The following is a 17,645-nucleotide window of genomic DNA, read 5'->3' as shown; positions in this document are numbered from 1 at the left end:
TGGCACGATTTCATATTTTCAAATTCCCGCCTTGCTTTGAACATTTCGTCTTCAGCATCTTTATCGCCATCTTCATTTTCATCTTCATCGCTATCTTCATCATCATCGTCATCATCATCTTCATCCAAATCGTCCAAGTTATCTATTATCTGACCTGCTATAATTTTAACGACAGTTTTATGTCCCTGATTTTGATCAATTGCAGCCATCACAAATCCAAAACTCCCTTTGCCGAGTTTTTGCGTAAATTTTAAATCATTCAGCCAATCCGTCCCGTCAGGATCTCGGAGGATGGACATTAACTGCTTGAATTTGTTATCTTCGCTGGAGATCTGCACTTTAATTTGATCCGTGGTGATATGTCGCGGTAATGCTATCAATTCTTGCACATTTAGAATCATAGAATTACCATACATTAGTATAGATTTGAATAAAGTGCTCAATTTGGCTATGTCCTCATGATATCGAGAGCGCTTAACATTGTCATCCGGTAGTGGAATAGACGCCACGTGTGGGAAAGCCGCTAAGGACACGTTGACCTTGACGAGGGGAGAATTTAGGTTGGTTTCACTTTCACCGGAAAATAACGCGTGAGCAACCAAGTCTCTGATCGGGATTACTTTTTTGTGCAAATAGTTCACCACTTGAACTAAATTTTGTATCATGACGATTTGCTGTTGATGAAATATGGGGGAATCTTTTCGATAGTGATTGGTTAGGACGAATCCGGTTGCAGAGACGTTGTGGGGTTGTTCCATCTTTATGCAGATTGCTTCCATGTCAGTATCCTCGCTATTTTTTGAGGGGGGAAATAGTGGCATATCTGGCTCGGCATATAGTTCTTTGAGGGCAAGGATTTCTGCCGAGGAGAATTTTCTTTGGTAAATTTCAATCTTGTAGATTGATGGGTGGTCAAGAGTCGAGAGGGTTTTGGATTCGTTCAGTCTTCTCGTCACAATTGGGTGGTTGGATAAACGTGTGTCTACAATTGTGAGGTAGCATCGGGTTAAATTGAGGATATTTTTTGTGATGAATTGCGATATTCCAGGAACTCTCCAAACGTTTGTGGCGTATATATTTTCTACGACTTCGTCCTGATTTAAGGGAATTTGAGCCATTGTGGTGTAAGATGATTATTATGTGATGGTGAGACGAGACAGCTACTCTGGAAATATATTTCCAAATAATTTACATATGCATTAAGGAAGAAGAGATTAAACACGATAAATAAATGTGTAATACTAATTGCAAGTATGTACTTAAAAGTTTTGTATAAATTGAGAGCCCAACGATTAAAAGAAAGTTTGGAAGGATAAATCGCCTAAAATTAGAACCAAATTATGTATATAAATATAATGCTAAAATATTGAAGTATTAGTTCTTGAATTTACCGTGATACAGATTTATTTACTTACTTGTATTTTTAGATGTACGTATGAGTATATGTACGTGTGTGCACTGAGGATATGTATTTATAATATACATTGAGTAGGAATTAGTAGAATAAGACAATGTGCATTATATAAAGTTCGCCAATAACCTTTTTTTATTTACTTATTCCCCGCTTTTTCTAAATAAAAAAATTGAGAAATTTAATCAGCACTAAAGTAAATTATGCATTTTGTAATGAAATTAGTCCTGTCATTAATCTCTCATTAACGTAAATAATACTAATTTGGAATTGCAAAGTCTCGACAAACTCGGTAATCAGTATTCGCTTTCTTCTTGATTTGGTTCCAACTCTGCCAGCAATTCCACACTCTCCATCATTTTCTCTGGTGGAATATTTTTGCTCAAACCGTAATCCACCTGCTTGCTAAACCCTACCCCGTAACGCCATAGGGTTCCGTAGAATTCACAGTTTTTTCCAGTAACGGCATACGGCACGATGACAACTTTATTAATATCGGCGTAATTAATTTTGTGCAACCTTCTGTCAGGGACAATGTCTTTTATGGCGTCGAAAATAAGGTCGTCCGATCGTCGTGCATCTGACCCTTTTTCCTTGGCGTAGTCGACAAGATTGTTAATCCGACAGTAGTCCTGGCGAACGAGGGTGGATAATTTGTCGATCCGCTTTTCTGCGTCGGGTCCTTCAGTTCGGTCCTTTACCTGAAATATCAATAAATAATGAGATAACCGATGATAAGATATGAACCACTAATCACTCACTTGTGTGACATGGATGACATATCCCTTTCCCAGATACATCACCCAGTGCTGATAAAGTCCGTAGTATCTGTTGATCTCGATAAGGTCGAAGGGCTGAGCATCGGCCAGAGTTTGAGCCCAAGTCCCCCACTCAGCGATGGGGGTGGCGGATGTGGAGGAGGATGGACTTTCACCATCTTTAGTGGACATGATGAGTTGTTACTTAAATATGTTTCGGAGTAAAGAAATTTTAATTTTGGAAATTCATCTAAATTTTGGAAAATCTAAAAGCAGATCATGATACACAAATTTGAGTGGAATGAGTACAAAATAAAAGTTGTAATGGTTGACGTGCCTGCATGCAGTCAAGGTTTTGGTCACCAACTATTTTATTGTGTGCATGTCCGTCTGACTTGTTTCATGATTTTGCAACCAAAATGTGTTGATATTTTTCTACTGACTGGAGAATTTTTCCTGCTCTTATGGTTTAAGTATGCAATACAGGATGTTTTATTTATAAATATTCATGTGTGTCTATTTAGAGAAAATAAATATAAATATAGACAGCTAAAAAAATACTTAGAATTAAGTATGAATGGATAATTGGGAAAGGACAGGGTTATTAAACGCATTTTCTAATCGTACTTCCCTAAATTGGTTAGCAAATGTATGTAGATATCTATGTATTGCTTTCAGCGTGCTTAGCACGTTGAAAATTAATTTGATAACGATACACATGTGTATTTAATAAGAGCTTCTGGAAATTTTATCTTCCATGAATTATTACATGTGTATGTATTTACATAAATCGGGTGTAATGTTTAATCTGGACTTATGCACGCTGTAATCTCCTCGATATGGAGTACAGTTTCAATTAATAAGCAAAGTTAACCGAAATTAAAGTGCCAGGAACATCAACCAGCTTTCAGGGAATATATATGTGATTAATGAGCCATTAAGAATTAAGCAAATTTACAAGAATTTAAATACTGGAAGTTATAATTCAAAGAATGACATATTGCACGTACTACCTAAACTGACATCATAAAGTAAACATTGAATAATGCCATCAGCAAGCACGTAACCATTTCGGATATAGTCGGCTGTTTTGACCTGGAAAGATGAAAAAATGAAATGTAGCCAACTTTTTTTCTATGAATTGTTTAATCCTATTTTACATGAATTTTGTAGGATTAATTTTTTTATCTAATTAGGTATCAAAAACGATTACAATGGTGTAAAACACGCGTATCGTATTTAGAGTACATATTTTTCTTAGGTGCGGTGAAAAAATAGATTGGCAACGTTATATCTTGTGTAGTATTGTTTTAGGGAGGAGGAGGGCTTATTTACATCGAAAGTTTGTCACTCAAACTGACACAAAAAATGTGAGAAGAAATGTTTTCAATAAGAAAAAATAAGTTTTGTCTAGTTGGTTTTTTATTTATTTGACGATTCGATAAAACGTCTTTCAATTAGGGAGAGATAGGTACATGAAAAAAATTTATAGACCAATAAGGTATTTAGCGAAATTTGTCCACACACCACACCAAATTTCAGGGCACTTTATACCTATGTATGATATATATATGTATAAAATGTACATACATATGTACATACATATGTATAAAATGCCTTGCAATATTTACATATGTAAATAAATATGTACATAGTGGCAATAAACCGAACCTTAGAGATCTTTTATTTTACAGGCAATCAAATTGTTGAGCTTGTTAAAAAACTTAGCCATCACCACGCATAGAAGTTAGTACATAATAGTACATATGACATCATTTTGCATGACTTATTTGCATTTGTCTTTCTGCCAATACCTGACATAATATTTTTATTTATTTTAACCCGTTTGTAAATGCGATTCGTAGCACGAACTTACATTTTCTGCAGACATGAGTCAAACTCATGAAAATTATGCATTTCTATAAACACCAATCTACTATGAATTACAGGTTGTGCATATTATGTGGGTCAGTTTGTTAAAAAAAATTGCGGGTTTTGTGATGATAGGCCCAAGGGAACGCTTATAAAATACATAGCGCAAAATTGGCTACTTTTGTACCCCTCCCTCCCCCTTTTTTAACATGTGGCGCAAATCGACCTGTTACGCAACAGTCCGACCCCTCCCTCCCCTCACTCATTACGTTACGTATTTTATGAATCTTCCCTAATTAATCGTTCAAAATTCTCTCAACGGTTATGCTTTATTCTAATGTCGCTAAGTAAATTAGTTTGTTTGCAAACTTTCAACAACTTACATTACACATTTAACAAAATTATTTCGAGTGGCTGTATTTTACTGAATATCCTAATTGTAAATAGTAAATACGATAAGAAAATAAAGGCACACACAATAATATCGTCAGTCTGTAATATATCCCGGCTTTTCTCTTTACATACAAGTATCTCTCTCCATTATAGGTAATTGACAACACAATCATGATAAGGCTTACATTGTTCAGACACTTCAAAGGTCATATTTCTATCGCTATTATACTCTATCTATACCTAATTTAAACATAACAGTCTATATATGTAGGTACATAGTTCATATAAAATTATGCATTACAATACAACTAAATTCATCTAGTCTTATTAATAATTTCATAGTTCATATTTAAGTAAATTAATACTTGCTTAATATCTTCCTCAGGAAATTTACTCTCAAACTAGAGGAAAGTTACAATTTTTTCCAAAATTACGCAACTTTCTCCAACCGAAAAGTACAGCTTTCCCTCTAAATTATGTAATAATTATTATGCGATGTTTACTAAGCCTCAAAAACTTTCACTCTTCTAGTCACCTTAACTCTACACAAGGCACAAATCTTTAACGTTTTTGCACATGTGTCACAATACGCGTAATGACCGCAGGGTATTAAAATATGCGTCTTTTTCCTCTCCAAGCACACGACACACTGTTTGTCCTCGTCATCCTCGGATTCAGAATTTCCTGCTAGTAGCGACGAAAGAGGGGGTGCAACTGTTAATGGTGGAAATTGTCGTGGTGGCGGGGGAGGTAGGGAAGTAGTAGTTGCACTATTATGCGCCGGTATTGTGAACGATTGTGTCAAATTTTGCAAATTCGTCGACCCCGGTCGGACTTTATATTGGTCTAAAATCATTTCAAACTCGGTGATTTGTGCGGATAATTGTGCCACCGACTTATTTGGTGTGGATGGGAGTGAAAGGGGGGATGAAATTCCAGCAGGTGGGATTAACGAGGATGAACTGGGCGAATTTTGAAGAATTGGCGTAGGTAAAATTACAGAGGGAAGAATTGGCGATGATGATGAAGAACTTGGCGGAAGTGAAATTGAAGAAGATGACACAGAAGGGGGAAACATTCCTGAAGGACTTATCGGTGAATTAGGCGGAGTTGTTTGGACGTCTCCTCGTCGTTTTTTTGCAAGGAATTCTTCCTCAAATATTTTTGCCTGCTCTTCAATTTCTTTCTCAATTTCGCGAATTCTTTTTAACTCTAACAGGGATCTCTTAGCTTGTGGGGGAGTAACTGGTGGGAGGGTTATTCCATCCGGGGTTTGGGCAGAGAGGGTGGTTCTGGAATTATTGCCACATCGCAGACATTTTGATTTTTCGCCAAATATGGACGTTCTATGACGACAAGTGCACACGGGATGGGGTGCTTTAAAAGTTGACATGACGAATGCAACAATTTGCGGAATAATTTTGAAACAAATTCCTGCAAAAACGAAAAGAAGGTGTATTTATTTTATGAAGTACAATCACATTTTTTATTTAATGAAGTGTTCGTTAAAAATTACTATAAGGCTTACACTATCAAATGATTTAAAACTACTCGTATGTAATCCGTCTTTTAATTAATTGGAAGAAAATACTTTCTTTACACGATTACCAATTTACGACCACATTTTATTTCACTCCCCACTTAATTATTCTGTCTGCTCACTTATGTAACTGAATTTTTGTACTTTAACCATATATCTACTTGTATTGAGACAGACTCCAGTAAGGACCACGCTTATTTGGTGGTTATATAATTTATCTGCAAAATTATTTGGTGTAAAATAAAGTGAAAAATTGCCAGGCTGGCAGAACTTTACGCATCTGGGACCCAGTCCATACAAAAAAGGTTGATTCACTTCACTTTCTATATGTATCTATCGCCTGCCTGCCCATTGCCAAGTTCTACAGCATAGAAAAGTATGTCTAATGGGATAAGCCAGTTTTCATTTCATGAGTAAGCCACACTGGACTTGAGAGGGTATTGATAGCGAGGATTCATTCAATACAGTTCTACGTATGTAGAAAGAAAGATACAAAAAGTAATAAAGATTGGGCAAACTCAATAATTTTCGTAAAGTGGGGATTTCTTCAAAATTATAGGCAAAAATGTTATCTTTTACAAATATGGTCGTCTTATTTATCTTGTCGAAACTTGAGAGGAGGCGATAAGGATAAAAATTTAGATAAGTTAAGTTTTATGAGATTATCCTATTTTTTTAGTGATTATGTATCTATGTATGTATGCATTTATGAATTCATATATATGTATGTATGAGTAGGCCGATTTCATATGCAATGCTGGTTAGGTAAGGTCAGTTACATATGTATGTATAACTTTTCGTACTCGTTTAAACAGAAATATAGTTTATCCGTTTTGCAGACATTTTGTTAATGTTACGATCAATCCGAGGAAATTCGGTTCGCATTCTTTACAGCGATATGAAACATTTCGGGTCGTTTATTAATAAGTGCATGACACGACATGGTACGACTTCTTGCTCGTTATTTTCTTAAAAATATTGACTAAACTGACCGTTGGGAAATAGATAACCTTTTAGGAGGCCTTTTCCATGGACTAAATATTGGACATTTATCATAGCTAAAATTGTCGACATATTTAGTTTTATACATGAAAGTTGCATGCACAAACTCATTATTCTCCATGCCCCAGTTTTTGGCTTTCCTTACTTATCCTTAATGAGACTAAATAAATGGTGATGTTACGAAACACTTGTGATCGAGTCGTAGGTTCTATTCTTTGTAAAATGTAATAAAATTTTATTATGCACAAAATGCATACTGGAAAAGAAACCGTGTTGAATTTAAGAACGACCTTTTATCTTATTCGAACCGATGTACTACATAAATATGTATGGACATAGTAGATGGATACATAGTACCTGCCTTTCACTGCATACAACGTGTATTCTTATTTGAAAGAGGTTGAACCAAGTAATAAATGATTATGTGTTTAGCCTTGTAATTATTATGAATGGTCAGGATTTATTAGTGATACTCAACTAGTAAGTATGTTGTATTTTTAGCCCGAACCGGGGCTTATTAAGTTTGATAGTTACAGTATTATGCAACTTCTTGAAATACCAGAATTCATGGAAATACAATAAGTTACATCTACATTTTTATTAGACGTACCTAAATTTGGCAGAAATTGTCTTACTGGACTTATTTTTATTCTTGAAGTGATTTTGATTTTGTGACGCGCTTGGTAATTAACTATTGATATGATTGCCCAAAAACAAAATTGCAAGGTATGTCAGTCTAGGGATTGGCAGTGAATTCACCTGCTTTGGCCGTGAATTCACGGGCCTGAGAGGCTGCAGATTCACGGGCTTCAAGATAAGAAAAACTGTGAATTCACGGCCCGGAAAAAAATAATTTCCAGAGCCGTGAATTTCCCATCAGAACAATCAGTTAGCACGGTTGACGGTTGGCTGTCACTGAATGCTTATCTTAAGTCATCTTATATACACTACAAAGTTTTACTTCCACTATTTGCATATTGTGCAAAATAATCAAGGTTTTCAAAATGTTTGTCATTTTAAGTTCCCACCACTCCCCTTTCCGAGGGGGTGTGGTCATATGCACAAATTAGAATTGTGACGGATTTACACATTATTTTGTGTGAAAATTTCGAAAATCTTTGTCATTTTAAGTTTTTTAAGTTCCCACCACTCCCCCTTCGAGTGGGAGTGGTCATATGCACAAATTCAAACAGTGGCGGTTTTACACATTATTTTGTAAGAATATTTCGGAAATCATCATAATTTTGGACTCTGACCACTCCCCTTCAAGTGGGAGTGGTCATGTACACAAATTCAAATTTTGACGGATTAGTTTATGTGAAAATTCCGAAAATCAAAAATTTGATGATTTTGATCAAAATTTCACTTTACCCCATACCGGGGGTGTGGTCAAGTGGGGTCAACGTCCTAAACAGTTAAACTTAATATTTTTTCATAATGTGTTGATTCTGACCAAAATCTCACTTTGCCCCACCCTGTGGGGGTGTGGTCAAGTAGGGCTACCTTTCAATTTTGAGCATAGTTCATGTAGTATAGGATATCATAAACAAATGCATGAATTTCAAAATATATTCAGGGCACTACTTTCAACTTTTTATTGTTGTTTGCGTTCGACGTGCCAGCGTGCGCATTATTTGAGAAATGTAATTTTTTTCAATTGAAATTGAGTTATTTCGAATTTCGCATGGATGAATTTTTTTTAATAAACCTCTAAATATTTAAACAAAATTATCCTATTTTTTGGGCCCCTGCGTTTTTTTAAAAAGTTTTCAGAAAAATTAAAATTTTCAAAAAACGAAAATAAAAAATTTTGAAGCCCGTGAAATCACAGCCTTAAAGATAGGAAAAGCTACAGATTCACAGCCCTAGAATTATTTTTAAATTATTTTTTCTTCTGGGCCGTGAATTCACAGCTTTTCCTATCTTGAAGCCCGTGAATCTGCAGACTTTCAGGCCCGTGAATTCACGGCCAAAGCAGGTGAATTCACTGCCAATCCCTAGACTGTATGTACATGCGACGCATTCTTGATCGATGTGGTCCGTCGCAATTTTAGATTATTAAGTAGCGTCAGCTACTTATTGTGATCGTTTTGTCCGTCCGTCTGTCCGTCTGTCCTTCCGTCTGTCCGTAAGCAGGATATCTCCAGAACGAGTCAACATAATCAAACCCTGTTTTCGCCATTGTGCTTCTAATTTTTAGTTCTCGATCGAGTTCGAAAATGGGGTCAGTCTGACCACACCCCCCAGCGCCAGGGGGTGTGGTCCAAAATTAAATTCACGTTAATTTTCATATGGGGTATCATTTGAAAGGAAATTTCGCCGCGAATTCGAATACGTTAATATTTTTGACCTTATGACCTTGGCGACGAGGTCAGAGGTCAAAAAATGCATAATTGTCATATGGGGTGTCATTTTTAAGGAAATTTGACCGTGATTTTGGAGACGCTGATATTTTTGACCTCCTGACCTTGCGGACGAGGTCAAGGGTCAACATAATATATAATTGTCATATGGGGTGTCATTTTAAAGGAAATTTGACAACGATTTTGGGGACGTTAATATTTTTGACCTCATGACATTGAGGACAAGGGTCACAGATAAATAATTGTAGGATACGGTGACACTTTAAAGGACATTTCGATCGGTCTGATGCTACTTTTTTATATTCGTTTGTAAGGGTTTATTTATTTTACTGCGCAAATAATTCGTACAGGACCCCGGAATTTCTATATCTAGATATGTATATATTGTAGGTATGTATGTATATATGTTAAACTTTAATAAGAAATCGTAATTATTTGGTTCGATTGAGTAAACATGTGTGCAATTTTGTTGTCGAATTTCATAAAGTTTGAACATGAATTTTGTTTGGAATTGGGAAAAAAACTAATTCATATTGGCAAAGGTGGGAAATATAGTGTACATGTTCATACTTCATACATGTACATATGCATTGTTAATAACTAATATCTTTCTATATCCTTAACTATTCTAAAATGCTGCAAAATTGAAATATATGTACGATATACACAATTGCGTAAATGCAAGTTTGTACTGCATGAAATTTAGATATATTTATATATTAATACTAATATCTCAGTATATTAGATATAAATATGTATTAATAGTATTAATTTAATACTATATATACTATATATACTATATAGTAGAGACTTAGAGATTTTTTGTATTTTTACTTGTACTGTACTGTAGTTACAGTACAATACAAAAATTAGTACAAAATTCAAAAGACCTAGAGAATTTCCATTGTTTTGTACTCTGAAAAATTGTATTGTAAAACTCCGCGAAATAGATGAGTCAAAAATTGAGACAAATCAACTCATGATATACGAAATGAACCCCCTTACACAAAGTGCGTCTAAAATATTCAAAACTAAAAATTCGATATTTTTGACCTTTGACCTCGTTTACAACAGTCACCAGGCTGACATAAGCCGAAATGATAGTGGTTTCTGAACTCCCCGCCTCAAACTAAACACGTCTGCAACGTTCCAAATAAAAAATCAACATTTTTGACCTTTGACCTGGTCTACGTAGTCACGGGGTCTTCGTACCTTAAAATTGTGTCGATTTCTGAAATTATCACCCAAACCCAAATCTAGAACAGTCAACACTTAAATTTTGACCTTTGACCTCGTCCTCCCGGTCATCGGTTGGTCGAAGGTCAAAAGTATTGACGATGATGACTTCTTGGTGAAATTTCCTTTAAAATGACACAACATATGAAAATTAAGGTAGAATTTTGCGTTTATGTCACGCCAAGGTGACCTTGACCTTGACCACGGGGAGCCCATTTTCGAAATCGACCTAGGGTTAAAAATTAGAAGCGAGATAGCGAAAACGGCGTTAGATTATATTGAGGCGTTCAAGAGATATCCTACTTGCCAACCCTTGATTTTTCCACAGTAGTACAAACTGAGCCCGTGTTTCAATTTGTCTACTGTAGACTGTAGAATTAGTACAAAAAGCTAATGACGTCATCATCTAGAGTCCACAGTACAGTCTACAGTCGAAGTACAAGGAATCTCTAACTCTCTAGTATCTAATTAATTAGTATTGTACTGTATACTACATATTTTATTTTTTTCGTATCTTCCTGTTTCCAGTGGTGTGCCCTGCCTGAGTTTTGCATGTACATATGAAACTTGGAAGCAATTTACTTTGTTGTATTTACTTCATCCAAATTTTGAGACGTACTTTTGGCACGAATACGAGTTCATAGCCTAAACAAAACAAAATACAAAATACTTACAGCTGGATTCTCACCGGTAGCAAATTGAAAGTTATTATTAAATCCAATTGTAGCTTAATTAAAAAGCAATTAATTTGTCTTCTCAAGTGTAATGTATTTCTGCTAAAAGTGCAAGCCCTTCGGTATGAAATACTTGTTTTAATAGGTTAAAAATTGCATGTGCATAAGTTTATCAATCGGGCTTATCAATTAATGACATTTCACTGCATTTTTGTTTATTCTTAGATTTAATCAAAATGTCGAACCCAATCTGCCTACTTTGTTTACAAGTTTTCGACAACGATGACGCAGGAAAGTCCCCCAAAACAATAAAAATTGAAACCCTCTGCAATCTGCTGGCATCGTGCCATCCGAATTACAAATATTTACATCAATCTAAATTCGACGACGGCAAGATATGCGAATTTTGCAAAAATTGTTATCCTCTCTTCAGCAGAATGGAAGAAATGAAGAGCCAAATATCATTCCTAGAGCAGGAAATTAGGTCGAAAATTCAGCAAATTCAGAGCAGTTTTGATGCTTCTTCTAAGGTACAAAGTAATGGGGATCATGAAAGGGACAAAATTATAGAACTTCGTGACATGATTTTCCGCCTGACAGGTTGGACACTTCTCAACTCAATTATTAATCAATAACTATTTGACATGCTATTCTTTCCGTTAGGAGAAAATGAGGAGCATGATGCAAATTTTGTATCAGACGAGGTTCAAATCAAAGTGGAAGATAATATTGATCCCATCGGTGATGTGGATGACCAATTCTTTGATGACGACTATAATTCCCATTCCGCAGAAATTGTCGAAAAAACAGAGGAGGAAGAAGCTAATTTACTTGACAATGATGAGGAGGAAGACGACAGCGCCTTTTGTATTACTCCTCACTCTCAAAAGAAGTCGAAAAGGAGACCTACATTGAAAATAACCAAGGCAAAACCTTGGTATGAAAGTTGGACATATTTTTTAATAATTAAGGGACACTATTTGTATGTTAATACGTGGACGTGGACAATGTGCTAATCTTTTAAAGTTGTATATTTTAGCAATAAACGAAAAATAGACGATTCTTCCTCACCCAATGAACAGACAAAAGTGTCGAAGCGGATTAAATTGGAGCCCAAAAACCGAAAACCTCCCAGCCTGCAAGCAACACGGACTTCACCCCGCACCAGAAAACAAACCACTCCACCCCCGTGCGTCAAAAGTCTTGTGATTTCACTCAATAAGGTCCGTCCCATGAAAACCTCCGCTCCAATATCAAACTCAGAATCATCAGATGAGGACAATACGAAATCTGAACCTGGCGATGAGGACGATTGGGTTCCTAAAAGTGAGCATGATGACTACATCGAAGCCTCTGACGACGAAGTTGAAGATAAACATGACGCCACCTTCCTCTTCCACAAGTGTACCTCCTGTGTCAAATCTTTCGCCTCCGAATCCACTCTGAATGTTCATATCGCTCGCTATCATTCTGTCCCGTGCATCGTGCCGTTATGCCCTATAAGGTTTCGCACCCAGGCAGCGAGGAACGCCCATTTGCAGCGTGCGCACCAAGGTCTCGCCCCATATCAGTGTCGAATTTGCAATAAAAAGTGTCAGCGTAAGAACACCCTCGCTGCTCACATGGTCATTCGCCACGAAAAAGGAGAGAAGAAATTCTCCTGTGCCAAGTGCGACAAGGGTTTCTGTCTCGAGGAAAACTTGGAAAGACATTTAAAACTGCACGAGATCGAGGGGATCAAACCCTTCGTTTGTGACGTTTGCGACTCTCGATTTAAGAACGAGGAGAAACGGGACCGACACGCAGAGACACACATACGAGATATTAAGTTTCGGTGCCGACATTGCGGCAAAGGATACCACGATAAGCCAAATATGGAAAAGTAAATGGTTAATTTTCCCGTTTCTTTCTTCTTATTTTTCACTCAAACGTATTATTTTCAGACACGAGCGTACACACACTGGGGAAAGGCCGCTCAAATGTTCTCGATGTGACGCCACCTTCGTCGACAAGCTCACCCTGGAGCGTCACCTCATCCGAGACCACTCCAAAGTCAAACCCCATATTTGTCACATTTGTGGGAAAGGGTTTTATCTTCCCTTCGACCTCAAGATTCATCTAGATCGCCATGATGGCAAACATCTGATCAAATGTGACACTTGTGGCGACACTTTTATAGACCCCAATACGTTACAGGCGCATCGTGTTAAGTTGCACGGTGAGGACCCGGTCGTTTGTGATGAATGGTAATTTTGATTTAAAAAATAATAATAAATGCTTAATGATCGTAAATTTTAAACTTGTTGCCAATTTTGGAAAAGCGGCGGAACTTTCACATCGTTTGGAGGATTAAAGCTACACAAGAAGATTCACGTGGGAGACAAAAAGCATAAATGCCACGTAAGTAAGGCTACCAATTCTGAATAATATTTTTGATGAATTACCGCTTACTTAAAAAATTACTTCCGTATTCCAGATTTGTGGGGCTGGTTTTGTTCGCATTTGCGTACTTAAAATTCACGTGCGATCTCACACGGGGGAACGACCATACGCTTGTACGCAGTGCGATAAAGCTTTCAAGACCAAGAAAAATTTGAGGAGTCACATAAAGGGTATCCACACCGCAGGCTACGTCGTCCCCACTCCTCACAAGTGCCCGCATTGTAGCAAAGGATTTCAATATCCTTATGTTCTGGAGGGTCATATTCGCGCAGTTCACACTGGAGAGCGGCCTTTCACCTGCAACCAGTGCGGAAAGGGTTTCGCCGTGAACTCAGCGCTATCTCTGCATTTGAAAGGGGTCCATGGCGTTGCTTCGGAAAAGAAAGACAGGTTGCCAAGATCGAAAAAAGATACGTTTCACTTAGAAAATGAAGTCAATGATTAAATTTTAAATTAGATAGTATCAAGTACATAAATATGTACCTAACAACTTAAATGTTAGTTTTTATTTTTGCAGTTACAAGTTACATAAATAGGTGATAAACATTGTTACAGAATTAGAGTAGTTTATTCATAAATGGTGTCTGGTTTAATCTGTTTACAAATGAATATCACATAACATATAAAAACCGGCACTTTACAATTATCCTGGAACAACTGACGAGAATAAATACAAACATTTTTAATTTCTAAAATCCTTGACTATTTGTAAAGATGGGAACTGACTGGGACTGGGAATTTTGTTAATTAAATAATTATTAAAATTTGAGCTTTTCTTAGGTGCGGGCAATCGGTCACCGAGGCATTGTAAATATGTCGAAATCATGGTGATTAATGACATGTTACCGCACGCATGTACATAAATACTTACTAGTAGATCATACACAATTATTTAGTACCATAATTATATCACATATAGTATTGCTCACAAGGTAAATAAATACAATTTTCAGCATATTATTCATCCAGTATAGTGCTTTTCAACCTGTGGTATAGTTCAATAAATGTGTAATCTATATACTTGCATGCATACACTGAATACTTATTGCTTCCCTATGAAAATAAAATTAAGACACCATTGCAAGTTCTGCCATTCGTGTGTAAAACCTTTCTTGGTTTCGAATCCCGGGGACGAATTCGTTTTCGAAAGCATCCTCGTCACTGAGATGGCCTCCGAGTGAAACTGGTAAAGCGGTGGCTGGAAGATGGTCATGAAGCGAGGCAAAATCATCGTGGATGAAAAGCTGTAATAAAATATTTAAATTTTTACATTTGTATTTGAATTACAAATACTAAAGGGAGGGCAGCCTGGTGGATACGAATTTGGCCTTGAATAACCCCGGAACGGTTTGTCGTAGCGGGTCAAAATTTTGAACAGAAGAGCATGTTATCCTCAGATAGTTGTGTGCAAAAATTCAACTCTCTACTTTCAAAAATGCCTCCCCCACAGCCCCCAGAAGTTGAGACACTCGTTTCAACTTTTTCCAAACTCCGTCTAAAAAATTCGGTCCCCACAGAAAGATTTTCTTTTCATCTATCCGAACTCAAACAAGTCGATTTGACTTATATCAGGGGATTGTATAGGTATTTCACTATTCCAAATGATTTTTATCCCCAATCTAGGTTCAAGGTCATTTGCATAATCTTGGGTCAACTTTGCCGTCTGGGAGGACGCTCCGTCATGATGAAAAATCACCTTAATTATTATTTTACCGTGCAAATTAGGAAAATTGTATTCTAAAAGTGGTTTCAGTACAAGGTCCACATAATACTTCGAAGATTCCTTCACTTTTTGGGGGACTTTGATAAGTGGGAGGACACCACGACAGGACATTGCACCCACGACCATCAACTGTTTAAAAAAGTTCTCCTCACTGAAAAGCACCAAATTTCTTGAATTTTTTTTCGGCATTTGTCGTGTAGTAAGCTCTTCGAACCCAATTAGTAACTTGTAGGGAAAATAGTTCTTCGTCAATTGTCACCAATAGCTCACTTCTATTCCTCAACAGAATATTCAAATAAAATTGTTTGCAAACACGGGCGAGATTTTTTCTGGAACTATTTGAAATGACTGTCTCAGCTTCTGGGGGCTGTGGGGCAGGCATTTTTCAAAGTAGAAGGCTGAAATTTTGCACACAACTATCTGAGGATAACATGCTCGTCTGTTCAAAGTTTTGACCCGCTACGACAAACCGTTCCGGGGTTATTCAAGGTCAAATTCGTATCCACCAGGCCGCCCTCCCTTTGGTATTTATGTATGCCAATTAAGTAAATTTGTTACCCTTTTGCGTATCTTTTCCTTCATGAATCTCTTACACACGGATACTACTATATTCCCCATCTTGCTAAGATTCAGTAGATGGATTGCCACAACTCTAACTGGAGCATTGTTCTAAAATTATGTGTAACTTTAACAGTATTATTCAGTAAATTGCATATATTAATTTTATGGCTAAGAGTTTTCAACATACATCTCGCCCATACCAGAAAAAAATCGAAATATTGCACAATCCGACTCGGAGTAGCATTTCTAAAGTGTTGGACACAAAATCCAGCCATGTCAATAATCATGATAAATTCGTTTCCTTCCGAATGTGTCATATAATTTCGGATGGATTCGTCCAAATGTAAAACGTTCTCAGCGAGGAGTTCGTGCACATTATTTTTGGATGGATCCCACAAACCTGGAATCAGAAATTCAGCAAAATTAAACAATTGGACATAGATAACTACGTAAATAAACTCATAATTAACTTACTAATTTGTCCAACACCAATGCGCCTACATCCCTTATCCATATATTTTAAAGTCCTAATACACTGCACATCCAACATTGGTAGAGTTGACGGAATCAAATATTTCATAGAAAAACTGGGATACTTTTCCGTTCTGATGTAGACAAATTGCTCCAACTGTATTTGCACGGAAATAAAAGCTCAAATAAAAATAATACAAGTTTCAAAATATGTGCATATCATTCAATCAGCTTACACATTTTAAGGAATCGTTAACATTGTACTTCTTCCCGTTAAGAAATCCAATCAGCATTGCATCGTCAAGTATGTCTTCAATCTTGTGTAACTTTTGGTGCTCTAATAAAAACAATTTTATTAAATGCAAATATTTGCATGTCATAAAATGTGTACATTTATGTAAATTAAAAAAAAATATTTATGTCAAGTAACTACCTGCCAATTTAGATTTCAGCTCGACTAAAGCACTGATTTTGTTTGGGTATTGGGTGCCCATTTTTATGATCAATTGGTAAGTTCACTTCAAATTTATTACTTCAAATAGAAATATAAAAATAATTTTGTTAATTTTTTAACCAATCTGTCTAACGGTCAAAACGATACTGGACGATCCAGCTTACGTAGCAGTAGAAAAAGAATGCATGATACTTGGTGTCAAAGCTAAAGGAATTCGTTATCCTTGTCGAAGGCAACTACATACATACATCATTTATGCAAGGACTCCCTTCGTCCTCTAAATGTCTACTTCTACGAATAAGTCCCTACGTCCATTCAACGTCATCTTGTTTAGTTGTATGCGTTTATGGATAACTACTTAATTGACCTACATATTTGCAGGAATAGTTGAGTTTGGGCAAATCATACATAAGAAAGTGTAAGCTGCTTGATGAGGATGAGGATATTGGTCAAGTTCACGTATATCAACGTGTCTTTTAACTCAAGCGGAAATTTGATGAGCATATCCATGTTAATTAATAGCAACAATGTGCTAGTAATTATACATACAAGTATACTTTTTTGTGTGGATTACATATACATTGACTCCCCAGTTCCACAGAAACGTAAAATAATTGTTTGTATGACTCATCACTATTGAATAGATGAATTAGCATTATAAAACCCTTATGGAAAATAACGTTATTATGCAAATAAGAAGGTTTTATAATGTATGTACTTAGTTGTTATCTATGGTGTTTCAAAT

At 36.4% G+C, this 17,645-nt stretch overlaps 4 protein-coding genes across 4 annotated transcripts; 1 reads left to right on the top strand and 3 right to left on the bottom strand.

Annotated features, from left to right (window-relative positions):
* Window positions 1-1,680: 1,680 nt before the first annotated feature.
* Window positions 1,681-2,766, bottom strand: LOC110857743 (phospholipase A and acyltransferase 4). The gene is made up of 2 exons (XM_022106354.2): window positions 2,173-2,766; window positions 1,681-2,112 (listed from the first exon to the last, which is right to left on the bottom strand). Exons 1-2 carry the CDS (start codon window positions 2,359-2,361, stop codon window positions 1,708-1,710), a joined length of 594 nt encoding a protein of 197 aa, XP_021962046.1. The 5' UTR covers window positions 2,362-2,766; the 3' UTR covers window positions 1,681-1,707.
* A 1,584-nt stretch (window positions 2,767-4,350) lies between these two features.
* On the bottom strand, window positions 4,351-6,290 carry LOC110857538 (baculoviral IAP repeat-containing protein 7). The gene is made up of 2 exons (XM_022106127.2): window positions 5,963-6,290; window positions 4,351-5,868 (listed from the first exon to the last, which is right to left on the bottom strand). The coding sequence occupies exon 2, from the start codon at window positions 5,825-5,827 to the stop codon at window positions 4,937-4,939; it is 891 nt and encodes a 296-aa protein (XP_021961819.1). The 5' UTR covers window positions 5,828-5,868; window positions 5,963-6,290; the 3' UTR covers window positions 4,351-4,936.
* Window positions 6,291-7,682: 1,392 nt separating this feature from the next.
* On the top strand, window positions 7,683-14,386 carry LOC110857935 (oocyte zinc finger protein XlCOF6). Its single transcript, XM_035858032.1, has 7 exons — window positions 7,683-7,702; window positions 11,475-11,849; window positions 11,913-12,186; window positions 12,289-13,131; window positions 13,193-13,495; window positions 13,571-13,649; window positions 13,726-14,386. Exons 2-7 carry the CDS (start codon window positions 11,486-11,488, stop codon window positions 14,134-14,136), a joined length of 2,274 nt encoding a protein of 757 aa, XP_035713925.1. The 5' UTR covers window positions 7,683-7,702; window positions 11,475-11,485; the 3' UTR covers window positions 14,137-14,386.
* Window positions 14,138-17,085, bottom strand: LOC110857939 (alpha-tocopherol transfer protein-like). The gene is made up of 6 exons (XM_022106546.2): window positions 16,880-17,085; window positions 16,683-16,783; window positions 16,450-16,603; window positions 16,176-16,375; window positions 15,973-16,083; window positions 14,138-14,935 (listed from the first exon to the last, which is right to left on the bottom strand). The coding sequence occupies exons 1-6, from the start codon at window positions 16,938-16,940 to the stop codon at window positions 14,759-14,761; spliced, it is 804 nt and encodes a 267-aa protein (XP_021962238.1). The 5' UTR covers window positions 16,941-17,085; the 3' UTR covers window positions 14,138-14,758.
* Between the last annotated feature and the right edge of the window lie 560 nt (window positions 17,086-17,645).

Source organism: Folsomia candida, unplaced genomic scaffold (assembly GCF_002217175.1).
Source record: "Folsomia candida strain VU population unplaced genomic scaffold, ASM221717v1 Fcan01_Sc019, whole genome shotgun sequence".
NCBI classification, from domain to species: Eukaryota; Metazoa; Arthropoda; class Collembola; order Entomobryomorpha; family Isotomidae; genus Folsomia; species Folsomia candida.
This window is presented reverse-complemented; position numbering and strand designations above follow the sequence as displayed.